The sequence below is a fragment of the Lampris incognitus genome, chromosome 5, assembly GCF_029633865.1.
Source record: "Lampris incognitus isolate fLamInc1 chromosome 5, fLamInc1.hap2, whole genome shotgun sequence".
In the NCBI taxonomy this organism is placed as follows: Eukaryota; Metazoa; Chordata; class Actinopteri; order Lampriformes; family Lampridae; genus Lampris; species Lampris incognitus.
The window spans coordinates 18,202,037-18,226,063 of record NC_079215.1 but is presented as its reverse complement, the minus strand read 5'-3'; the positions used below and the strand labels follow the sequence as shown (position 1 = coordinate 18,226,063).

Here is a 24,027-nt window from a genome sequence, read left to right as displayed (position 1 = left end):
AATGACAACTGTTCTTAATTTAGCCTAGTGCATCTGTTCTACCAGAAAGTTCCTTCAAAGTATCAGCAACAGCTCATTACTGTGGATTACAATCATTCTTAAATCGATTTCAAAGCCTTGTTCTTCATTAACCACAGGAAGCTAAAGTGTTAGCACACGTGCAGTAAACTAATTTAGATGCATATTTTGTGGCATGGTCTCAATTTTTAATTCTTAACTCTTGTTGGCAGCACGGTGACCCAGTGGTTAGCACTGTTGCCTCACAACAAGAAGGTCCTAGGTTCGAACCCCAGGCCATCCCAGGTCCTTTGTTTGTGGAGTTTTGCATGTTCTCCCTGTGTCTGCGTGGGTTTCCTCCGGGTGCTCCAGTTTCTTCCCACCATCAAAAAGACATACATGTTAGGGTTAATACTCTTCCTGTCTGCCCCTGAGCAAGGCAATGGAAAGAACTGGAGTTAGTCCCCAGGCACTGCAGCTGCTCACTGCTCCTATACTTATTTTACTTTATTTTCTTATTTTATTCTCCGTACCAAAAAGGCCAAGCTTAATTCCTAGTGCACGTAATGCACATGGCAGTAACAGAATTTCTGATTCTGATGTCACAATAGCGTTTTTTACACAGATTCAACCCGTTATGTTTAATCAGTTCAGTTGCGTTTAATAAAGATTTTCAGGGACATAAATATTGATCCCATTTTTCTTTCATGCTCTTCTGAAGCTAACATTGTTCTACATTGCAATATGTTTAAAATATCACATGAAACGGCATTTAGGGCATCGTGAGCTTTTGCAATGCGACACATTTCCGTTGGGGTGGGATTTAAAAAGGGACAGGCAGTCAATTTGATTGACCTTCTAACATTCTGCAGTTTCTTTCAAAGCCCATCATGATCGGTAAATAGCTGGTAAGTGTGGTTAGTTGGTAATCAGCATTGTCCACACTAAAATGTGGGTTGCACAGGCACGAATTTTCAAAAATGCTTCCCTCCCTGATGTGAATGAACTCAAACACTTTTTGGAGCCACGGCATTTAGGGAAAAGAAAAGAGTACAAAACACAGTGATATGAATGCCATATGGCTTATTTAATAAAGTCACCAATGTGCAATACCCACTTTGTCCTGGAGTACTTGTATTAAGAGGATTTTGGAAAACTCGGCCCTGATCGAGTTGACAAACTGAAATGTCTTAGCACCTGAGTTCTAGTCTTTTCACTTGGGCTGCACGGAGGTGGTGACTTGCAACCAAGTATTGGCTGCTACTGGTGAAGCCATCAACAGGCAAAAAAAAAAAGAAAGACAGTCAGTTTGAGCAGGTAGCTTTTGATTAAGTCCGCTATGACAGCTTCAGACCCTGAACATTAGTTCGCAGGTTCAACATCTGCTTCTCCTGTCGGGTTTTCTCCTGCTTGAATGCCACCTTGTTAGCCTTCTTCTCTGTTCTCCTCTCCTGTTGGTGCAACACAGAATTTACTTATTTGTTCATGAAAATACATGTCCTGTGCACACATACACTCTCTCTCTCTCTCAAGGAGGAGGAAAAGATTTGTACGGCAGTCACTCTGCTCCCAAGTCAATAAGTCAGACACTGAAAAAGGCATGGCTTGACAGACGGTTGCAGCAAAGATTGGATACTTTAAAGGTGGCTCAATAAGAGGCATTGTCATTACATGTTATTTTTCCTTATGTGTGCCATAGTGTGTGCCAAATGTTCTCAAGGATGAAGCTTCTGAAAAATCAGACGAGTGATTAAAATCACTCCCAATGAATTGGAAGTCCGAACCAATCTCACACAAGACCAATATGACTACTTGGTGACTCTGGTGTGGCTCCTGAGGCTACATTGAACATCCCTCCCCTTGCTGTTATGCGGCGTGGGACCAACCTTGCGCTCCTCTTTTATGGTCTGTTTCCTGGCTTTCCTTTCCTCCTTGCTCTCCTCCTTGTTGCGGGGCTGGGTGCAAACACGGGGTAAGTCTGAGTCGTTGATCCTTTCCATGCGCTCAGCTTGCTTGGCGGTTGGACCCCTACTAGGGAGTACGTCCAGCGGTATGCCTGTCTTGTTGGACACTCTGATGGGCTTCAGCTGAGAAGATAAAGGGTTTGTTCAGTTCAGGTCAAAGTTGTATGTAAAAAAGGCAACTGGATACCACCCCCTCATCCCCCGTTGAGATTCTTAATTTTTACAGGACAATTTTTGCTTATGGTTTTCTGCATGTGCAGTCAGTATTGATGGGTAATGTAGTTGACTGATGATCCAAATCCTCACTGCGTAATATATTGACAGAGAAATTGGTGTTCTCCTGCTCACGGAGCCTCTCCGACGGTGCCTACATGTACCAGAATACATTTCACACAAAATCGTCGTTCATAAAATCCTCTGTGCTAACATTGTGGGATGTCATTTCTACCACTGAAAATGTAGCTGAGCTGAGATAAAGAGGCTGTATTAAATAAGAGTGGAGATTTGAAAACTAAGCTAAATTAGGCTATAGTTTTTCCAGTCGCCAGCCGCTGTCACGATACGCCACTTGGCAGACGAAAATTACACATTCACTGCCAGTCCACCTATACTAAAACGACCAGGAACAGACGCAGGTGTTTTTCATACCCTGATCCTGTTGCAGATAAGATACAGATGAGGTTGAAAGCTGACATTTAGATTCAGTAGTCAAATAATAACTGGCTCCAAGCCCATCACATTCTCAAATAATCATGCATGCATACTGGGAACAGCTGTCAATGCAGTTGAAACACTCCCTTAAACCTCAAAATCTGAAGACACTTGGTCCAAGTTTTTGAATGGAATATCTTCTCTGTTTACTGCTGGACCTTAAACTTTATAACTATATTAATGAGTTTGCGTTTGCGTATACTGCCATTACAGTGACACTATCAGGTGGTACCAATACCTTTGGAAATGTGTTTGTCTTGTACATATGAAGATATCCATCCATCCATTATCTGAACCGCTTATCCTGCTCTCAGGGTCGCGGGGATGCTGGAGCCTATTCCAGCAGCCACTGGGCGGGGCAGGCGGGGAGACACCCTGGACAGGCCGCCAGGCCATCACAGCCCCCCCCCACACACACACACACACCTAGTCATACCTAGGGACAATTTTAGTACGGCCAATTCACCTGACCTACATGTCTTTGGACTGTGGGAGGAAACCGGAGCCCCCGGTGGAAACCCACGCAGACATGGGGAGAACATGCAAACTCCACACAGAGGACGACCCGGGATGACCCACCAAGGCTGGACTACCCCGGGGCTCAAACCCAGCATCTTCTTGCTGTGAGGCGACCGCGCTAGCCACTGCACCTTATCAACATAATGCTGATAAAACCACATTTCCCCACACAGACCTTGCAAGTGAAACATTATCAGATCTGAGTCATAGTCAGGTGTCCCAGTGAGGTGCAGCTCCTCGCACACAGAATCAGTGTTAGCTTTAGTGATTAAAAAAAAAAAAGTCAAATAATGTTCACCAACCACTGCTTCATTATGCCAAAAGACTATCAAAATCAAAATTCACTTTGTTAAATGTAATAAAAGGTAATTACATTTGGGTATAAAGGTAAAATTTTAGCTAATTTTTTTTTCTCGTCAAGCGGCTTACCAATATAAATCATTGTAATTTTCGTCAGAATTAGCGAGCTGGGTTACTACGTCGTTCTAAAAGCTAGTTCTCTCAGGCCGGCCTGACAGTCAATTTTCTTAAATCCCAGTTTGAACAAATTAAATTATTGGCTCATTTTTCACCATGGAAAAAAAGACTTGTATTTTTTTATATCATAGCCTTTATTTTTCCACAAACAAAATTCACAGTAATTTTTTTTCTATCCCCCCCCCCTTTTCTCACCAATTGTATTCAGCCAATTATCCCACTCTTCCGAGCCATCCCGGTCGCTGCTCCACTCCCTCCGCCGATCCGGGGATCCCAGTTCCCCCTCCCCCCTGACCAACCAGAGGAAGCGCTAGTGTAGCGACCAGGACACAAACCCACAGACACGGTCAGTTGTGTCTGTAGGGACGCCCGACCAAGCCGGAGGTAACACGGGGATTCGAACCGACAATCCCGTTGGTAGGCAATGGAATAGACTGCTACGCTACCTGGATGCCCTCATTCATAGTGATTTAAAGTTCTCAAGAATTTTAGAATTTGTGCAAAATAGATACACATGGGTACATACAACAGCTTACACTGAGGATGGGTTTCAGAAAAAAGGCAATTATCAGTACCCAGAAATCCTTACATGACTAATACTAAAAAATGGGCCAACAGAGACTGGAGGACAGAGACTTTCATTCCAGCCAACGTGTACATCAGCCTATTTCACAACAGCTCTAAGCAGGATGGGGTAAACCGATGAACAATCAACCAGTGTGGCGTTGGAATGGGATAAAAACCTGTATATTCTTGTCCTTAAAACTAAACACTGGTTGGGAACCACAGCCACACAAAACCGCCATCTTAAAGTCATAAAAAGCATGTATGCTTAACGTACCTTTGGCGGCTCTTCAATGACTTTGGGTCGGTTATATAGGTTTGAGTATGTGCCTAGAGAGAACAACAAACAAGAATAAACAATAAGAAATTATTGCTCAAATGCCTTAATAACATTTGTATCTACAACGTCAGTTCAGCTTTTCTTTTAACACCGCCACTTCACTAGAATTAAATGTAAACTGGACTGAAAGAATCTGAATAATTTATGAATCCAATTTTGATAGAATACTTGTAATTAGGCAATAATATTTGTATAGCAGATTTCATATACAACGGCAATTCAAAGTGGTTTACATCAGGCATAAATCCATTAAATAAGAGATGCAGAATAAAACAAAAGTAAATTACAAATTAAATGAAAAGGAATTTTTAAGAGAAGAAATTTAAGAGTAAAAACATAAAGGAATAAAACAGCCTGAACTGGTAAAAAAAAAAAAAAAGTTAATAGGATGGAGTTAGTCTCCCATTAAAACTCACTGAAATTCAATTCACAGCACTTCTAGAATGAAAGAACACTTTAATTTCTTGCAGATTGTTGGTCTGCATAACTAAGTAGCTAACCAGTTTCACCTGGGATTAGACTATTTTAGATTATTAGGTTATTTTAATGTTATTAGGTTATTTTAATTAGGTTCTTTCTAATGTGAGAGTCATTCAGGAACGTATTATCTCTGCTAGGCGGTAGCCTGGAGAGGATTATGGGTTTGATCGTGTGTGTACTTTGTGTTCACAGCTAATCTCGCAAACTACTGGACCTGTCAGTCTACATTTTTTGTGTAAAGTTGTGAATGTATGATGAAGAAACTCTCGTGGTTGCGGTGATTCAAAACCTTCGAAAAACATTTGTTCTCGCTCTCGCCGCTCCCTCTCCTCATTCATTCTAGCTCGCTCGACCAACGGTGCTCTCCGTCGCCGCCCGCTCTGAGCCAACAATGCACATGCGTGACTCACATCTACGGTTGAGTCGGATCAGTCAGCGACAGTGTCAAAACCAAAACATTATCTATTTGGGTATGAGTCTAGAGAGTAAACAAGAAGTTGATCATATTTGCAAGCCAGCAAATCAGCTGATCTCAGCACAGGAGATCTGAAGGAACACTGGATGAACCGATTTAGTTTTTCCATATGGATGCTGCGCAAAAGTCTTATACTGTCAGGATAAACTTGGTTTTCTGTGCGTGTATTTCCCTTTACCCAATAGATGAAAAAAGGGGTGGTTTGTCGCCAAGTTCGAACACCGGAGAAGGGCAGATACGTACGACTGGAGGAGATGCACTCCCCTAGTTGAAGAGAGAGAAGAGATTTTCTTTTTTTTTTGGTGGGGATCCCCCCCAATTGTATCCGGCCAATTACCTCACTCTTCCGAGCCGTCCCGGCTGCTGCTCCACCCCCTCTGCCAATCCGTGGAGTCGTCAGCCACTTCTTTTCACCTGACAGTGAGGAGTTTCGCCAGGGGGACGTAGTGCGTGGGAGGCTCATGCTATTCCCCCCAGTCGTCGCCCCCCCCCAGGGAGGCGCTAGTGCAGTGACCAGGACACATACCCACATCCGGCTTCTCACCCGCAGACATGGCCAATTGTGTCTGTAGGGACACCCGACCAAGCCGGAGGTAACACGGGAATTCAAACCGGCGATCCCCATGTTGATAGGTAACGGAATAGGCCACCCGGATGCCCCAGAGAAGAGATTTTCTTGTGATATATATAACAAACAAATGTTATATTCCAAACCTTTAAAAAAAAAATTAAAACCCTTTTAAAAATATATTTTTGTATTCCACTGAATATTTTTCTAATAGGGATCACAGTGTATCTGTTAAATCTAGTGCTAAAACGATCCATCATTTAGTCGATGGATAGGAAATTAATTGAATATAATTTTGATAATCAATTACGTCATTATTTTAGTCATTTATCAATTAAAATACCAAACGTGGGGGGGGGGTCGCAGGAGCAGCAACAAACGTTGGCAAATGTCTAAAGTTTGGGAGTATTTTTGAGCTGTAACTAAATAATGTGCTGTAGGACTCATTATTTAAATGCATTTTGGCCATGCATGTTTTATGCGATACGGCAATCTGAAAGTAGGCTACAGAATATTTTTCAACATATACACCACCAGTTAAATTCAATATTGGCTCCATTATCCAGTCTGGAAATGACTTAAATTGTTTTTGGGTGGACCTGCCCTACCTTAGGTAACGGTACAGAGTGCCGACAGAAGGGAACATATTTTAGTAGGCCTGGAGTAAATTCCCATTCTATTTAGTCATTTCAATAATTCATCTACAAGTCTATGCCTATTTTTTTCTCCTGTAATATACTTAATTAAACATCAGAATATTTGTCAGAATACTCAGTTATCAAAATAATCAATAGTTGTAGCCCTAATTAACAATTAAACATGTTACACAACAATTAACAACAAAAACGATTAAACACAAAGCACACAACAGTCAGTTCTATACACTGTCTCACTGTGCTGACTTCTAGTAAATGAAAATGCAGTTCTATGATGTATTTTGCTGGGGAGCTCCTCGACTAAATCTCAGACACCTTGGTGTCCTCATGCTACAGTTCTGGAACCATTAGCCTAATTTATTAAGGGTTTGAAGCAATCTAACTTACTGATAATGGTTTCACAGTCCCACTTCTCCTCTGGGGCCTTGATGATCATAGTCTCCATGGCCTGCTCTTCCTCTTCATCTTCCTCCTCTTCTTTTAAAGCAGGTAGTTCTTTAGGACCAAGGTCATCAGGCTTCAGGCATCTAAACCAACATCATCACTGGGATTTTTTTTATGTCTTTCTCAATGAAACAATTCTCCAAATAATGAATAATAAATCTATTTCTTCTCATTAAGGAAACTCTTGTCTGTCATTTACGCAGTATACAAACTAGAAGGATAATCCATATGTGGTGTTCAATGCATACAGAATATATGATTTTTAAATTAAACCTCATTTAATGGTCCCATTCATCCCAAGGCTTAAAAATATTTCTTTAGACCATCTTCTGTCCTTCCACTGACATTTTCCCTTCATTCCTGAAGTCTTTTGCTGTATCAAGAAATTTGGCTTGATTGTAAACTTATTTAATTTACAGTCACTAATTTGCAACAGTTTAGGTTCCAGTCTTTGTCTCCTTTGCTTTTTAAGGTTTGTCAGGGGGGAGATAATAACATCAGTCGATCATTGAATATCTCATGATAGCTGTCTTTATGCATGCTCAGTAATCCAGGTAAGGAAATCACAGAAAGTTGAATCAGTTCATCTGGACACATCGTTTATTGAGAGAAATGTGTCATCACTCATCTAAGTGACCTCTTCAGTCTCAACTGACTGCAGGTATCCCCACCCTTGTAAACAATACAGTTGCCTAACAACTGCAAACCAACGATCAGTTTCATATGCAAATAAGGGTGTGACCATTAAGTACAGTTACAATGGCCATGCGTACTATTCTCAGAGGATTTGGGAACGTTTGCAATCACAGCATTTTAAGATGGCGACAGATGTACTTTTAGCCCCCCCACCCCCCTCGGTTCAGGGATGGTCGTTCCCTCTTCACATAGATGGCCTCTTTGACTTCCCATTCAAACCAGTGTTCCTCCCTATCAAGGATGTGCACATCCTCATCCTTGAAAGAGTAATCGAGCGAGCTAGAATGAGTCATTTCCAGCATTTTAAGATGGCGACAGATGTACTTTTAGCCCCCCCACCCCCCTCGGTTCAGGGATGGTCGTTCCCTCTTCACATAGATGGCCTCTTTGACTTCCCATTCAAACCAGTGTTCCTCCCTATCAAGGATGTGCACATCCTCATCCTTGAAAGAGTGGCCACTGGCCTGTAGATGGGTATAGACTGAGGTAGCGCTCCTGTGTAGTGCCATCCTCTTGGCCAGCGTCTGTTTAGTTTCCCTCATACCTCCAGGCCAGGATGAAAATTCTGGTCTACAGAGCAGTAGTGTTGCCCACCCTACTGTATGGATCAGAATCCTGGACCACATACAGCAGGCACCTGAAGGCACTAGAGGCACGTCATCAGAGGTGCCTCTGAAAAATCCTCAAGATCACCTGGGAAGATAGACACACCAACACCAGCATCCTGGAGGAGGCTAACATTCCCGCAATCACTGCTGCCATTGCCCAACACCAGCTCAGATGGACTGGCCATTTCATCCGTATGCCTGACTCTTGCCTTCCAAAACAAGTCCTGTACTCCCAGCTTCTCACAGGACAACGTGCCCCAGGAGGTCAAAAGAAAAGGTATAAAGATAACATCCAATCAAAAAATACCACATAGACCCTAAGACCTGGGAGGGCACAGCAACCAACAGGGCGACCTGGAGAAAACTTGTCCGGGAAGGAGCTGCACTATACTATAATAAAGATCTCCACCGTACTGCAGAAGACAAGCGCAGACTCAGAGAGGAGGGAATTCCACCAAAAAGGCCCAAACCAATCCCACGACTACCACCACCCACCCCTGCCCACGCTGCACCAAAATATGTGGCTCCAGAATCGGCCTCTTTGCCCACCTGAAGACCCACAAGGACCAAGAAGGGAGGAGGGTGGACAATCATACTCGACCCCGAGTGACTGCCGATGGTAATGATGAGTTTCCCTCATGTACAAGTCACGGTAATCGTCCTGGCACTTAACAACATATACTATGTTGCTCTGTTTATGCCAGAGGACCTGATCCTTGGGATGGACCAATTTCTGGCACAGCGTATTCTGGGGTTTGAATGCAACTGAGACGCAATGTTAGGAAAATATGCGTCTCAACTATTCTGACACTCACCGCCACATACGGAATCTAGGGGTCCGGGGACACCTGCAGTCAGTTGACTGAAGAAGTCACTTAGATGAGTGATGAAATGTTTCTCCCAATAAACACTGCGTCCAGATAAACTGATTCAACTTTCTGTGATCTCATGATAGCTGTAAGAAACATCATTGTCACTAATCCTGCAGAAACAACGTCATGGATGTGAACATTCCCAACAAGTCAAACCGGTTAACCTCTTCTAGTTGGAGCAAAGGACAGACATCCCTTTCTTTCTCCTAATCTGATGTGATGTAACCGCAGCATATTTATTAACAGGACAGATCAAGGCACGTCCTGTCCAGTGAGTTATGCAGGCGCATATCATGAATGCTCAGGCATGGTCATAGCATCCTGGGTTCAAATTCAGCCACAAAAACTTTGCTGCATGTTTTCCCTTACTCTCTTCTCCCCGCGTTTTCTGTCTGTTTTTACCATCCTGTCAGATAACGGGTACAAATGTAAAAATAAATAAATAAATAAATAAATAATCTTAACAAGTGACATCAATTGCAGATCAAGACCTTAATCCACCAAAGCATTATCATTCATGTAAGGGTCTTCATACTTTGCAAGCAAAACTAATTCAAAGCTCTGTCTTCTTTCTGCAGATGATTTCTTTTACAGGTGGCAGAGATTAATTTATCTTTGTTTGCTTTGTGTGGATCAATGGGTAGAGAATAGCGCACACACTGCTAAGGTTAGGAGCTCTACTTACTCTGGGCCAGTCATAATGAAAGATGTACGCACAGATTGCCCTGATTCATCGGAGCCCCATACAACCAAATCTGACTGTATAACATTCATCCATTATCCAAGCCGCTTATCCCAATCGGGGTTGTGGGATGCTGGAGCCTATCCCAGCAGTCACTGGGTGGCAGGCGGGGAGACACCCTAGACAGGCCAGATTTTTCACTAAGTGTTCTTATTGTGTTTAGATATAGCAGCTGGTTATTTTTTTTTGTAAATTCGGTGAAACCTGGTCATCATTAGCAAGCCTAACCAAATTAAAAATGAAATGAGTCATATTTGCTAACATCTATTTTTAACAACATTAATTTGTTTAGTGTAGTAGCCTATTCTATTATAAGACAGACTCGATGTTAGAGCCATCCTTGATTTACCCTTTTAAATAATTTATTTACCTTTTTCTGTTGTTGCCATCCTCTTGTTTACCAAAGGCTCTAACTGGGCAAGCTCTAGCATCTCGCAATTAATGAGTACTTGATATTAATGTAGACACTCAAGAATTGACGTAACTGCTCGAGAACTCGAATGCTCGGGTACTCTGTGGAAATGCTTTGGTGGACACAGGCCCTAACTTGACCATTGTGCAACATGCAGCAAAGTTGTCCTGGCTAAATATATTAGAAAGATTATAATTTGTTTTCTCTTTGTGAGAAAGAGAAAACAAATTCATAGTAATTTCAACAAATTCTGGCCGTTAGAAAGATAGACTAACTTTGGTTAAGGTTAGACTACTAATTTTTCATGCATTTACTCAGCAGGGCAAGTGAATTTTATCATTTTTTCCAACACTAAATATGTTTGGCATCTAATTTCTGTATAGTTAACTTAAAGTCTGTTTTTCAGGTCAAAACTGACCTGAGAAACAGTCTGAAAGGGGGGCACTTGGCTGCATGTCTGCGAATATTGATGAATTGGCCAGCACCAGAGGCGTTCCCATATGAACAGGCATTGAAAGATTAAGTGGTCTGACAAACAGTGCAATCTTTTCTACATGTTAAAAAGTGCTTTACCCTTGTTTTTTTTTTTTAAACTTTTGTCTAACTCTTCCCATGTTGGTAGATGTAGAGAAGGGTCGGGGGGGTGGATCTATGAAATACATTATGTGAATATAAATAATAATAATAATACAGTTGAAGCAGATTCATCATTTACGGTTAAATCACCGTTCATTTTGCTGCTGTATGACAGTTTCTTGAATCAGACAAGTTGCATGTACGTCATCCTTGGCACTCAAACCTGCGCTGGTTTCTATGGAGGATTGAGGAATAAAAGGCCACTGTACAGTGTATTTCTTTGAATAAAAGCATTCAGAGGTCATATGCGTTGTGTGGTTTGATTCTAGTCTACATGATTAAACAAGTGTAAAGTCACATTCACTCACTCTTTCTGTTTTTGTGTGAAGTAGTCTTTGATGATCTCTTGCAAACGAGCGCTGTCCGGTTCAATGAAGCCCTCCAGCTCCGCATTGTCCAGGGCCCCAATTTCGTCATCGTCAAATTGCTCATAAAACTAAAACAACACGATAACCAAACCATTTAAAAGGATAAATCAACAGGAAACACTCAGCAGAAGATGCTGGCACTCATGGCTACAGAACAACATCTACAATAAAATGTATCTTTCTTCTAAAATCGAAACATTTAGATTGAGTTTGTTTTTTTTCAGATGTAAAACTTATCAAATAAACTTAGCCTATTGATTTCACAACACTTTGATGCTTACACACGCATCACACATTTCAGATAAACAACCGAGAACTAAAAAAAAAAACAGAAAACAGTTTAAAAGTGAAATAATCAAGGAAGCAAAATAATAACAGCAGTAATGATGATGAATGAAACAAATAAAAATAAATGTAGTGATGGTGTACTCACCTTTTCAAAGCGGTCATCAAGCAGGGTGAGTTGTTCATTCCTCCTCATGACTGAAGAGGTCAGGGAGTACTCCGTGAAGCGACTCTTTGTTTCTTCATCCATGAACATGAACTCTCGTCCACTTCCCTCCTCACCAGAAAAACCTCCCTCAGAGTCAAAGTCTTCATCCTCGCTGCACTCCTCGTCTGTATCCTCCCACTCCTCATCATCACTTCTGAAACAAGTCACACACCCATGGAGATCCTTTCTATAGATAGTGTATTTAAGACAATAATAACATGTTTCTTGATGCTAATTCCAATAATGGGTAGTACTTTCCTTGTAAAAATAACATGGTACATACAGGGTCCGAAACTAACCCCCACCAACTGCCAAATATTGGTAAAAATGGACTTGATCATATGATTTAATGGGAGTCATCCATCAACTGGCTAGAAACTACCTCTGAGACTTTAACTTATAAATGCTTGGCTTAAATGCCATGTGTTTTCTAGGCATGATGATGGCTGGCATTCACACTGACTGACTGTGGACGAATCAAAGGGGAAAAAAAAACAGCAAACACTTATACAGGCTTATGACAGGTTGCTATACAGAGCAATGTCCTTCACCATACTGTCCATTTCTTTGTTGTTCTTGCCACTATACAAGTTGAAAAATTAGAAAAGAATAAACGTTGCTGTCCACACATATATGGGGTGACAAGACTGCTGCCATTAACTGGCAAAAATAAATAATTATATAAAGACAAAAACCAAGAAGAAAATGGAAGAGATTGCTGTCAGAATTGATGATTTAATGATAATGGAGCCTCAAGACACTGGCCGCAATACAATGTCACAGATGACCCTGGCCTGCGCGATGTGCTACCACCATTCAAATACATTATTTGGTCAGTAAAATTATTTCTGGCCAGTAAATCTTTCCTCTTTACCAGTTCTTGGCAGATGATCCAAAAAGCTAATTTCAGACCCTGGGTTCATAGTTTTTGCTTCGTCACCATGGCAGCCAAAATTGGAAGAATAAAGCCGCCATTAACTTGAAAAAGAAACAAAGTTGATGTTGCTGACAAGCAGATTTGGCAGACAGGCTTTTTGAGACCTTAACCAACACAAACTCCCACATCAATAGCCAAAATCCAGGTTACATCATATTTTTTTCATTCAGCAGTGGGGAAGGTGTAGCCTTGAAAAGCCAAACAAAATCTCACGAGCTCAGCTCAGTTCGTTACCAGATGGTAATCTGGAAAGCATCCACTGAGAATCAATTGTGTCCGGCAGCTGGAAGCCGGACCAATCAGTGAACTACGGTGAGCGGCTTAGATGATGACAACAATGAGCAGGGCTGGATTTCGAAAATGACAATGGCTGCACGAGGAGAGGTTAGCGTTGATGCTGTTACAGAATTTGTTTTAACAAAGACTGCAAGAATCGTGTACAGGCAAAATTTCTAGCTATACTGACTGACCTGCCAGGGATAGTGGTGTTTAGCAGCAGACTATTGTGTTTGGAAATGTGGTGCTTCGGTTATACATCATGCGGTTTCTGGCTCTGACTGATTAAAGACTGATCCGATCGCCTGCAAAATAATTTTGGTCCCCACTCACTTATGACATCCCTAAAACAAACAAATGCCAACGGAGCCTTATCAGACCACAATGAGCAAAGTGAAATTTGTTGGTTGGGAAAGTGGCAAAATAACTACAAATAAAACTCTCTTTCATTCTGAATGGAATGTGATTTAGAGCAGTCAAACACCACTGAAATTACCACATTCCACTATGAGTGTTAGTAAGTTAAACAAAAATGACAATATTCAGATTGTAGCTGTAATGTGTGAGCTTTAATGTCTTTGTTTACTCATGTTAAGTGCTCTGAATTGCCCATGTGAATGAAATGTGCTACACAAACAAACTTGCCTTGCTGAATGTCTTTTGTTTACAACATTAGAATGTGAGAGTCACAATTGGCCTTGGGAACATTTGTGGGAGTTAAAAATATTCCATATATTCACTCAAGATGTCAAAGTTTTCAAGACTGATAATGGTAATATATAATCATAACCACCATCTAGCATGATATAAATAATTATCTTAGCCACAATCATGCAGCCATGACATCAATCCATCCGTATAAAAGAGTGTACAGGTTATAAGCGATCTGGTCATTATGGAAGTATATAGAAAGTGAAAAATAAATATTTGGCTTAGGAGAAAGAAAAAAAAGCAATAATTTCCAATTATGTTCCAATATCTGCTTCCGGTGTGGGAAGATGGCGGCGCAAATCCATGTTTGCGGGGGCCTCACCCAGTACCGTCCATGCAATGTCTTTGTCCACGTCTGCATCTTAAGTTGTTTCTTCGTTTGTTGGCTGAGAGAACTGGCACTGGATCGGCTGGGAGAGCTCGGTCTGCTGCGTCCTGTGGGTCCAAGGACCATGGCCCTACCCAGAGCTGCGCCCGAAGAGGTAACACCAAGGGCAGTCTGACAGGATGTGGAAGCGGGGCAGGCTAAGCCAACTGTTAGCCCATGCAGACCAGCAGTTCCGATAACACCGAGGGTGGTCTGGTGGGGACCTCGCCTAACGTTGACTGCGTTTTTAGTGTTATCGCGTGGAGTGTGGGGAGGTCTGTCAAAGGTATCTGGCTCGAAGAGCTAGCACTGGATCAGCTCAGGGAGCTTGGTCTGCTGCGTCCGGTGGGCCCAAGGACCACGGCCCTGCCCGGAGCTGTGGCCAAAGAGGAAACACCGCGGGCGGTCTGACAGGATGCAGAAGCAGGGCCGGCTAAGCTAACTGCTAGCCCATGCAGACCGGAAGTTCAGACAGTCATCCTGGCTGGCGTTCGTTTTCTTGGACAGTGATTTTTTTGTCGTTGTTTAGTGTGGATATGTGTGTTAGTTTGGATTTATGTGTGTTCTTGTAGTTTTTGGATATGTGTTTTTGCTGTGTTGCACTGCTGTGAGCTGGGGGAAACGATTCATTTCATTTACGCAAGTACATGAAATAAAATGACAAATAAAGTGCTCCTGATTCCTGATTCCCAAATATTATTATTATAATCTTGTAAGAAACACACAAGGTTGAAGATAATTCTGGGTCTTACTCTTTCTCCACTGCTGAATTCAAATCGTTGGCCTTGATGATGAAGTCGTCCTCCAGAATGTTGTCTGGGTCATCATAGTCAAAGTCCTCATCGAGAGCAGCCACAATGTCAGGGTCCATGTCCAGCCTGGGTCCTGTATGAAAACGTGGTATATGAAACTTCACAAAGAGCTAGACCATAACATTCAAACCCAGAGGGCAGAAATCCCCCTTTAAAAGCCTGAAGAAAAAAACAAGTGAATTTCAGGTTTGAAGTTATTATCATTTATTTAAGTATTTCACATTGGCTGTGTATTAATAATCACTCATTAATGTACCCCTTGGTTTGTCCCAACTACTGACCTGTGGTCACCACAGAAAAATATTTATACCAGAAACATTAAGATTCCATGCAATCTAAAGCCCTGGTTAACATTCTAAATTAGATATATTTGCACCTAAGAGCTGCCCAGTATAACCAGACTGTTAAGTTTGTTAAGTTAACTTTTGTTGGTGCCTATAATACAGTTAATACGGTAGCCTGTTTTGTTAGTCACTTCTACTGCAGTCTTTATGGTAACCCTGCTGTTAGGAAGAAGGCGCGCAGCTAGTAAAAGGCACTTGTTGAAATGTTTGGCAGGCTGTGGCCACTTGCTGTTGAGAGTGCAAATAAAACTCAGTTAAATAAGTACAGTTGTCTTATTTGAAACTAACACAGACTTCTACAGCTTGCCACTGGGCAAATTGGGGTCTAAGTGCATTGCTCGTGGCACCTTCACTACAAATCTATCACCCACTGGGGGAGATTCCCCAATTGCTGCTAAAATTTTATTCAGTTGGTCCAGAGGGTGGAATTGATGACACAAGACAACTTCTACAAGTTCAGAGTTATTGCCATTCCAGTTTTCAGAATGGTTTTATAAGGCGGTGCTTAGTGACTCAACCTGTTAAGCGTAAACTGTTTTGATTCAGGGCTAGCACATAATCACCGGTTTTTAAGTCCAGCCCAAGACATTTGTTGCATTTCTTCGCCCTCTACATTCTCTGCACTTTCCTATCAAATAAAAGCAAAACTGCCCAAAAAAATAAAAGATAAAAAAATATATATGTATGTATGTATGTATGTATTTATAAACATCACTGTAAATTTCCAAATCCAACACTGACTTAGCTCCGTAATGATAACAAAAAGCCTCAATTTTATCTAGACATTCAGCCAAACACTGTACATCCCAACAAAGTCAGTCTTCTAAGAAGTGACCGCAGGCTGGATGCAGGTATTTATTCTGGCTCTTGGAGCTGTTTGTTCATAAATACTGATTAGGCTGCTCTTGGCAACTAAGACTTCATATGCCCATCTTTAAAGTTATGTGGAATTCTGGCCTTGAGAACCCAGACCAATCTCCCAAGTCGATGACTTCGATCTTTGTCTCAATACAAGATGTGGCCTCCCTTTGATAGAGAACAATTTTGGACAGGCCCACTGTTTTGAAATATCTTTCAATGAAAAGGAGGCCAAACCCAATCACCTAAAAAAAAATCACCAATGTGATTGACTAATAAGGACTGGCTCACAAGGCTAATGAAAGCTCTGTATAATTCAGACATGCCGGCTACCTGAGATGGGAGCAGCTTTGTTCAGAAGTCCCACGTCCTCTTCAAAATCTGAAGCAAACACTGAGGAGGGTAGGTTGATGCTGGCCACCTGGTCATGAAAAACAAAAGGAAAATTCTTTTATTCATTAAAGACGTTCTGTCATGTTTGTTTATTGAATTTCATAACTTCCACATGACTCATCTATAAACAGACATTTCCATGAGCAAAACTTTCGAAAGTTATTCCTTTGCTTACTTACAGATTTAAAAATTTAAATTCTTGTGTTGATGAAGCTATAACTATTAATTGAGAATTTATCAGAGCAACCTGAGGCCAAATCTGAAACTAAACACTTATTCAGCTGGAAAAACAAAAATCGAGTAAAAATGTACATGACATTTCCAAACTCTTTCAGACATTTATAACTTTTCCTTACTTTTTCAGGCCTGACAAACTTTTTTTTTTCCCCCAAATGTATTTGGCCAATTACCCCACTCTTCTGAGCCCTCCCCATCTCTGCTCCACCCCTTCTGCTGAGCCGGGAAGGGCTGCAGACTACCACATGCCTCCTCCGACACATGTGGAGTCGCCAGCCGTTTCTTTTCACCTGACAGTGAGGAGTTTTGCCAGGGGGACATAGCGTGTGGGTGGATCATGCTATTCCCCTTCCCCCCCAAACAGCTGCTCCAACCGACCACAGGAGGTGCTAGTGCAGCGACCAGGACACATACCCACATCCGGCTTCCCACTCGCAGACACGGCCAATTGTGTCTGTAGGGATGCCCAACCAAGCCGAAGGTAGCACGGGGATTTGAACCGGCGATCCCCGTGTTGGTAGGCAACGGAATAGACCGCCACGCCACTCGGATGCCCCCAAACATTTTTTTTTATTCCACAATCTTTCCAAGATTTCCATGATTATTAAAACAGTACCCCAGTGCATGACAATGCGTGGGGCCAGGATATAGAGATTATTATATTATTCCCCACTCTGGTAATAAACTGAACTGATCCCTTCAAAACTTACAGGAGTGTCATGGTCCACTTCGCCCTCATCCTCTTCCCCTTCATCACAGAGGTCAAAAAGTCGTTTGTCTGATTTCAGGGGACCGGCTGCCACCAACTCTGAGGGCCTGGAGGCCTCCTTCAGATGCTGCAGGTAGTTGTAGTCATCATCAAAGAACACACCAAAGCTTCTCTGTTCCTCCCATCTCTTTTCTGCCTCCAACTGGGAAATTACAACAGATATCAATATTCAGTAGTTATGGACCACAAACTACAAACCAAACTCATGACTGAAGGTAAGTCAAATGTTTTGTTTGCCTGGTAAGTTTTCACGTGAATTAAACTTGGTGTGATACTTACATGAAAAACATTGGGGATATTATGCAACAAAAAAAGCAGAGATAGTACTACGAGTATGTAAGAAACTCTAGAGGAGTATCAAAGAGTATCTGTGTATCTACAGATATCTTTGTACAGAGCTCAAAATTAAAAAAAAAACTCATGCATGAAAATCTTTAAAGTGGAAAACACATTTAAAAATAATATATGCTTTAAAAACTTACAAATAAAACCATTAAAAGTGAACTGATGGTATCAGAACTGTGTTCTTTTGTCAATTTAATTTTTTTTTTTTTTGGTTTTATTTGTTCATTATCCCACTACAACCATTACTAATATTTCCGAGTCATACTATGCTTTGGAGAAGCTAAAATTTTACACACAGCACCTTTAATTCAGTCCACTGTGTTCTCACCTATGAGTGACCACGCCATAGAGATTGTACAGCACAGGTTCCATTCATACCTTACTGGTGGGTACAAGAACATGTTGTGGGGCTTTCTCATCTGCAGCAAGGGGATCCCTCTGACTTCTGTGGACCAGGTGAAACGTCACAGCCTTCTTCTTCTCAATGAATGATTTTTTCTTTCGGTGAGGCTGGAGAAGGTCAGGAATAAACAGCATTTAACAGATATACAACTAAGACTAGCGATATGCAATATTAATTACATGCAGTTGTGCAGTGAATGGTAAATCAAAAGGTGAGTATATCATATAGCCCAAAACAATGATAGCCACTTAACCATGAGGCAATTTTGAAACTAACCTTTTAACAGACGACCCTTGATAATGCTAAGCCTTTTTTTTTTTACTTAAAAAAATCATCTTTGATTATCCAAATAATAACTTCTGGTATTCTTTTTCAAATCTTGATGTTTATTACAGGATGTAGTCTACTGTATGGTTGATACATTTGTTTATGGTAAATGGACTGCATTTATAGAGTGCTTTTCTAGTCTACCGACCGCTCAAAGTGCTTTACAGTGGATGCCTCACATTCACCCATTCACACACACATTTATACGCTCATGGAGGAGGCCAACCTGCTCATCAGGAGCAGTTAGGGGTTTAGAGTTTTGCTCAAGGACACTTCATCATGCTCTCTGGAGGAGCCGGGGATCGACCAGCAACCTTCTGATTATTAGACGACCCGCTCTACCTCCTGAGCCATGCTGCCCTGGTATAACTTCTTTTCAATAGTTATTTCTCTTGATATTTACTGAAGGTGTTCATAAACATTTTATTGATCACATGAAGCCATATAAAATCATCATGGTGTAAAGGGATTATTTTAAAGTGTACTTATCTGGATATAGTAAAATGTGTTGATCTATATGATGTCCATGCCCTAAGATGAGATGTTCTGCATGTATTTGGTAAGCTATTTAATTGTCTTACTACATGAATGAGTGAGATGAATCAACATTCACATAGTTAATTTTCTATGCTTGCAGAACAAATAATGCAATAAAATAATGAAATCTCAAAGTTCACATAAGAAGGTTAGAAATAAAAGACTAGCACTATTTACTGGCCGGCGACCTTTGACTGTCAATAAAATAATAAAAAGTTATGTCACCAGATATAGGAACAGTTTTCTCCCACAGACCATCTTTCTCATGAACACTTAACAGCATGGTGCAGGAATAGACACCTATTACGTAAATATGACACTTTGTAAATGGCCCCCCTCTGACCAAGAGTTCTCACCTACATAACTATGATGTGCACTACCTCTTTTTAACACAAATATTTTTGCAATACAAATGTACAATTGTAAATACACATACAACTTCCGTATATCCATCCATCCATTATCCAAGCTGCTTATCCAATCAGGGTGGTGGGATAAGGGACAACGGCTGTATACTGGTTACAAATTATTGCGGTTACTCTTTTGGTTGTAATATAGATATATAATATAGTATGTTGTTGTGTGGTGAATGGTAGGTGAATATATAGTTTATACTTTTGGTACATAAGATAATATAGTGTAATATAGAGGGAGCATATAGCATTGTATATGGGCATGACCGGCTGTGAACTTGTGGGATTGATATATGGTACACTGTATGGGCAATATAGTATATAATTGATATGGTATATATGGGCATAGTTTGATTATTCAACCATAACAAAACTCTGTATAGTAGCGACATGTCTGTTGTGCATACATGATTGCCTCCAATGTCCCGTTGTTCCATTTATTTCTTCTATTATTTTTTCTTTCCCCCCCTTTTTTTGTGTGAGTGATGTCTGCAAGTTCTAGAAGTTACTGTGAAAAGGGAGTCAAATTCCTCATGTGCATGGGCAAACTTAGCCTATAAAGTTGATTCTGATTCCTAATACAGATGTTGACTATTGTCAGAACACTTCTACAAGCCCCCCACAAAACAGTTCATTTATGTCTTTTTGCATGCTCAATAATCCAGGTAAGAAAATCAAAGAAAGTTGAATCAATTCATCTGGACACGTTTATTGAGAAATGTTTCATCACTCATCTACACGACCTCATCAGTCTCAGCTGACTGCAGGTATCTCCACCCTTATAAACAATACAGCTGCATAACAACTGCAAACAACGATGGGTTTCCTATGCAAATTGCTGTGAGCATTAACTAGAGTTTCAATGGCAATGTGTACTATTCAGAGGATTTGGGAATGGTTCCAATCACAGCATTGTAAAATATATTAGAATAGAATACTCTTTATTAGTCATGGCAACAGATATACTCTTAGGTACACCCCTCGGCTCAGGGATGGTCATTCCCTCCCTGGTCTTTTTGACTCCCCGTTCAAACCAGCGTTCTTCACTATCAAGGACATCCTCATCTTTGAAAGAGTGGCTACTGGCATGTAGATGGGTGTAGACTGTGGAGTCCTGGCCTGACGCGTTAGCTCTTCTGTTGTGCCATCCTCTTGGCCAGCGTCTGTTTGGTTTCCCCAATGTACAATTCACGGCAAACATCCTGGCACTTAACAGCACACACTATATTGCTCTGTTTGAATGTGACAGGCATGGGCGCAAGGCCATGAATTCTGGGATGGCATACAGTGCTTTACCCATGCCCCCATCCATAGGGCTGGTAGAGGTTGTTTTCAGGAAGGGTATCAGATGTAAAATTTTGCCAAATCAGTATGCGGATTGACAAAACCAAACAATAATATCGATCGAGGGTCGATCAAGGCCTGGGTTAACAACGGCCACCATTGGTGCTATGCCCTCACATGGTACCGATGGAAACTGTAAAATCCACTGTGGCAACCGCTGAAAAAAGGAGAACAAGCCAAAAGAAGAACAAGTAGAAGACTATATTGATCTGTTTGTGCTGGGGGACCCGATACTTGGGGTGCACCAGTTTCTGGCGCAGCGTGTTTTGGGGTTTGAAAGCAACCGAGACGCGATGTTTGGAAAATATGCGTCTTAACTGTTCCAACAGCCCTGCCACATACGGAATCACCACTGGTTTATGCTTAGGCAGCTGTTGTCCTTCTCTTCTCTTCAATCGGCTGGCGCAGTTTGGGCATCTTCCTGGCTTTGACAAATGCCTAGTGAGGATAACCACACTTAACCAGGGACTGTTTAATGTGGGATTTCTCCCCTTCCCCGGCCGCTGGGTCGGTGGGGACGTTGTCAGCTTGGTGGTACAGCATCCTGATGACTCCTAGTTTGTGCTCCAGTGGATGATGAGAGTCAAACCTTAAGTACTGATCAGTGTATGTTGGTTTACGGTAAACTTCAACATCAACTGTCCCCCATCACCAATTGCAATTTCACAATCTAAGAAGTCTAACCTGTCATTTTTCACATCTGTCCTGCTGAACTTGATGTCGTTGTCCACAGAGTTAATGTGGTTGGTAAAATGTGGTACATACTGAGATTCAATTTTAACCCAGGTGTCGTCCACAAATCTCAACCAATGGCTAGGTGGTATCCCTGGATAGGACATCAGAGCCCTCTTTTCCACTTCCTCCATATACAAGTTGGACTCTATAGGTGAAACTGGGGAACCCATAGCACACCCATGCTTATAGTACTGCTTAACCACTGCCTATAGTACTGCCCCTTGTATGCGAAGTACGTGGACTGAAGACAAAACTTCAGGAGCAGACACGCCCCTTTTCCGCTACATGGTACCGGCTCAAATCGACTCGCCTTTTTCGTTTTCCATTACCGGAAAACACTGACATTTTGGTAACTGTTACCACTTTTCTGATACCACCTTTGTCGAGGTTAAAAAAAACTGGAGCAGGTGCCAAAACCAATGCAGACCAGCTACAATGAGGAATTACTGTCACGGTAATGGAAAACGACACTGCGAGTCGAGTCGAGTTGAACCGGTACCGTGTAGGGGAAAAGGGGCATTAGTCAGTGTTAATTAAGGGTGGGGTCATTTTCTAATTTCATACGGACTACCGCCACTGCTTCATCAACAGGAACGCATGTGAAGAGAGACTTAACACCATCCATCCATCAATTATCCAAGCTGCTTATCCTAATTAGGGTCGCGGGACGCTGGAGCGACTTAAGCCTGAGAGACCATAGTTTCATCCCCCTCCATAATGATGTCCCTCAATGCTTGAATTGCAACCATTCCAAAATCCTCTGAATAGCACACATTGCCTTTGAAACTCTAGTTAATGCTCAAGGCAATTTGTATACGAAACCGATACTGTTTCGGTCGTTATGCCACTGTATACTTTATCGGAGTGGGGATACCCGCAGCCAGTTGAGACTGCCGAGGTCACTTGGACGAGCGATGAAATGTTTCTCCCACTAAACGTTGTGTCCAGATGAATTGATTCAACATTCTGTGGCAGTTCGTTTAAGTTATCGACAAAGTACAGATAACAGTGGCTGTCCAGAAAATTGCAAACTATTAATTTGTGAGTCATTCATACTTTGATAAATGAGTCAACCACGTTCTCCGCGTAACTTTTGAGGCCAAGTTGGATGAAAGGTGAAAATATGGCCACAATCCCTGCCTGATATGGCTGCTAACGTTAGTTTTCGCTAGGCTAGGTGGGTTAGCAATTTGCCGTGGCATTAAATTCCCAAGCTTACCATTCTTTTACGATTGTCTCGTTCAACACGTCAGCAGTAGTAGTAACCAAATCCTCTACGTTAACAGCTGCTGGAGAAATTACCGACGCATTAAATCCATAAACTGTCAATGTTGTTTTTACACGTTTGGTCCTTCACCACCATGCTGCAAACGACCCTTTCTAGAAAGAACCACTTTCCTGTACAGTATGGGGGTTCATACGTACTCAAACCAGATTTAGTGGTTTGTTTTGGATATCATATGGATATAACGTAAACCAGATCGTTCGAGTCTTATTCTTAGACAGGTTAACTGTCGTGTATATATGAGTGAGTATATATGTGGAGTAGAAAAACATGTATTTACTTTTGTTGTCCTCTCTATTCGACATTATTGGTATAGTCCAAAAACACTCTTAACTAATCGATCAACGATGTGATCATCGTTCGGCTCGGAAAAGCTTGTGAAGACATTGTAATGTAGTCTAGTAGTGCATCCTCGTTTTGTTGTATTCTTTATTCCAAAATTTTCAAATTTAGATACAATTAATTTTTTTGTATACTTTCACGGTCCACCAAATATGTACTTATTAGAGTCAAACTGCGCAAGAGCCATAGGACTCACTTTCAGCATATCAGTAGTCTCCCGTGACTTTTTTCTTTTCTCGATTACTTTTGCCTATTCTCTTTATTGACAGAAATAAATTGTTATAACAGATGTGAAGCATTGTCCCCTTTTAGTGCGTGGATCATTTGGGTCCCCTTTTACTATGTGGGTGATTTGGGTGGGTGAGAATTATTCCCCTTATTGATCCCAGGGGCACAACATTTGCAGCCTGGTCTGCTTGAAAGAGGTGGACTCAGAGCTCTTCCAAGTAAAAAAAAAAAGAAGGAGTCAGTGAATCTGGTTTGGATGAAGGGGAAAGACAGTCTGCTGATGCCCATATCGTCATCACCCAAAAGGAAAAACAAGAGGGGCCACGTAATATGTGATACAAT

The 24,027-nt window shown here is 41.5% G+C and overlaps 1 protein-coding gene across 1 annotated transcript; it reads right to left on the bottom strand.

Moving 5' to 3' along the window:
* Positions 1-613: 613 nt before the first annotated feature.
* On the bottom strand, positions 614-23,199 carry ltv1 (LTV1 ribosome biogenesis factor). Its single transcript, XM_056280343.1, has 11 exons — positions 23,050-23,199; positions 18,450-18,581; positions 17,668-17,868; positions 16,661-16,748; positions 15,066-15,198; positions 11,963-12,176; positions 11,470-11,597; positions 7,139-7,278; positions 4,510-4,562; positions 1,884-2,084; positions 614-1,448 (listed from the first exon to the last, which is right to left on the bottom strand). The coding sequence occupies exons 1-11, from the start codon at positions 23,050-23,052 to the stop codon at positions 1,335-1,337; spliced, it is 1,407 nt and encodes a 468-aa protein (XP_056136318.1). The 5' UTR covers positions 23,053-23,199; the 3' UTR covers positions 614-1,334.
* Between the last annotated feature and the right edge of the window lie 828 nt (positions 23,200-24,027).

What these genes read in the sequence shown, in the direction of transcription:
- ltv1 (XM_056280343.1), bottom strand. An exon ending in TTCTTGTACCCACCAGTAAG is followed by an intron (nt 17,869 to 18,449) that starts GTATGAATGGAA and finishes GTAATTTCCCAG; the next exon opens with TTGGAGGCAGAAAAGAGATG. An exon ending in TCATTGAAGAGCCGCCAAAG is followed by an intron (nt 2,085 to 4,509) that starts GTACGTTAAGCA and finishes TTATCTTCTCAG; the next exon opens with CTGAAGCCCATCAGAGTGTC.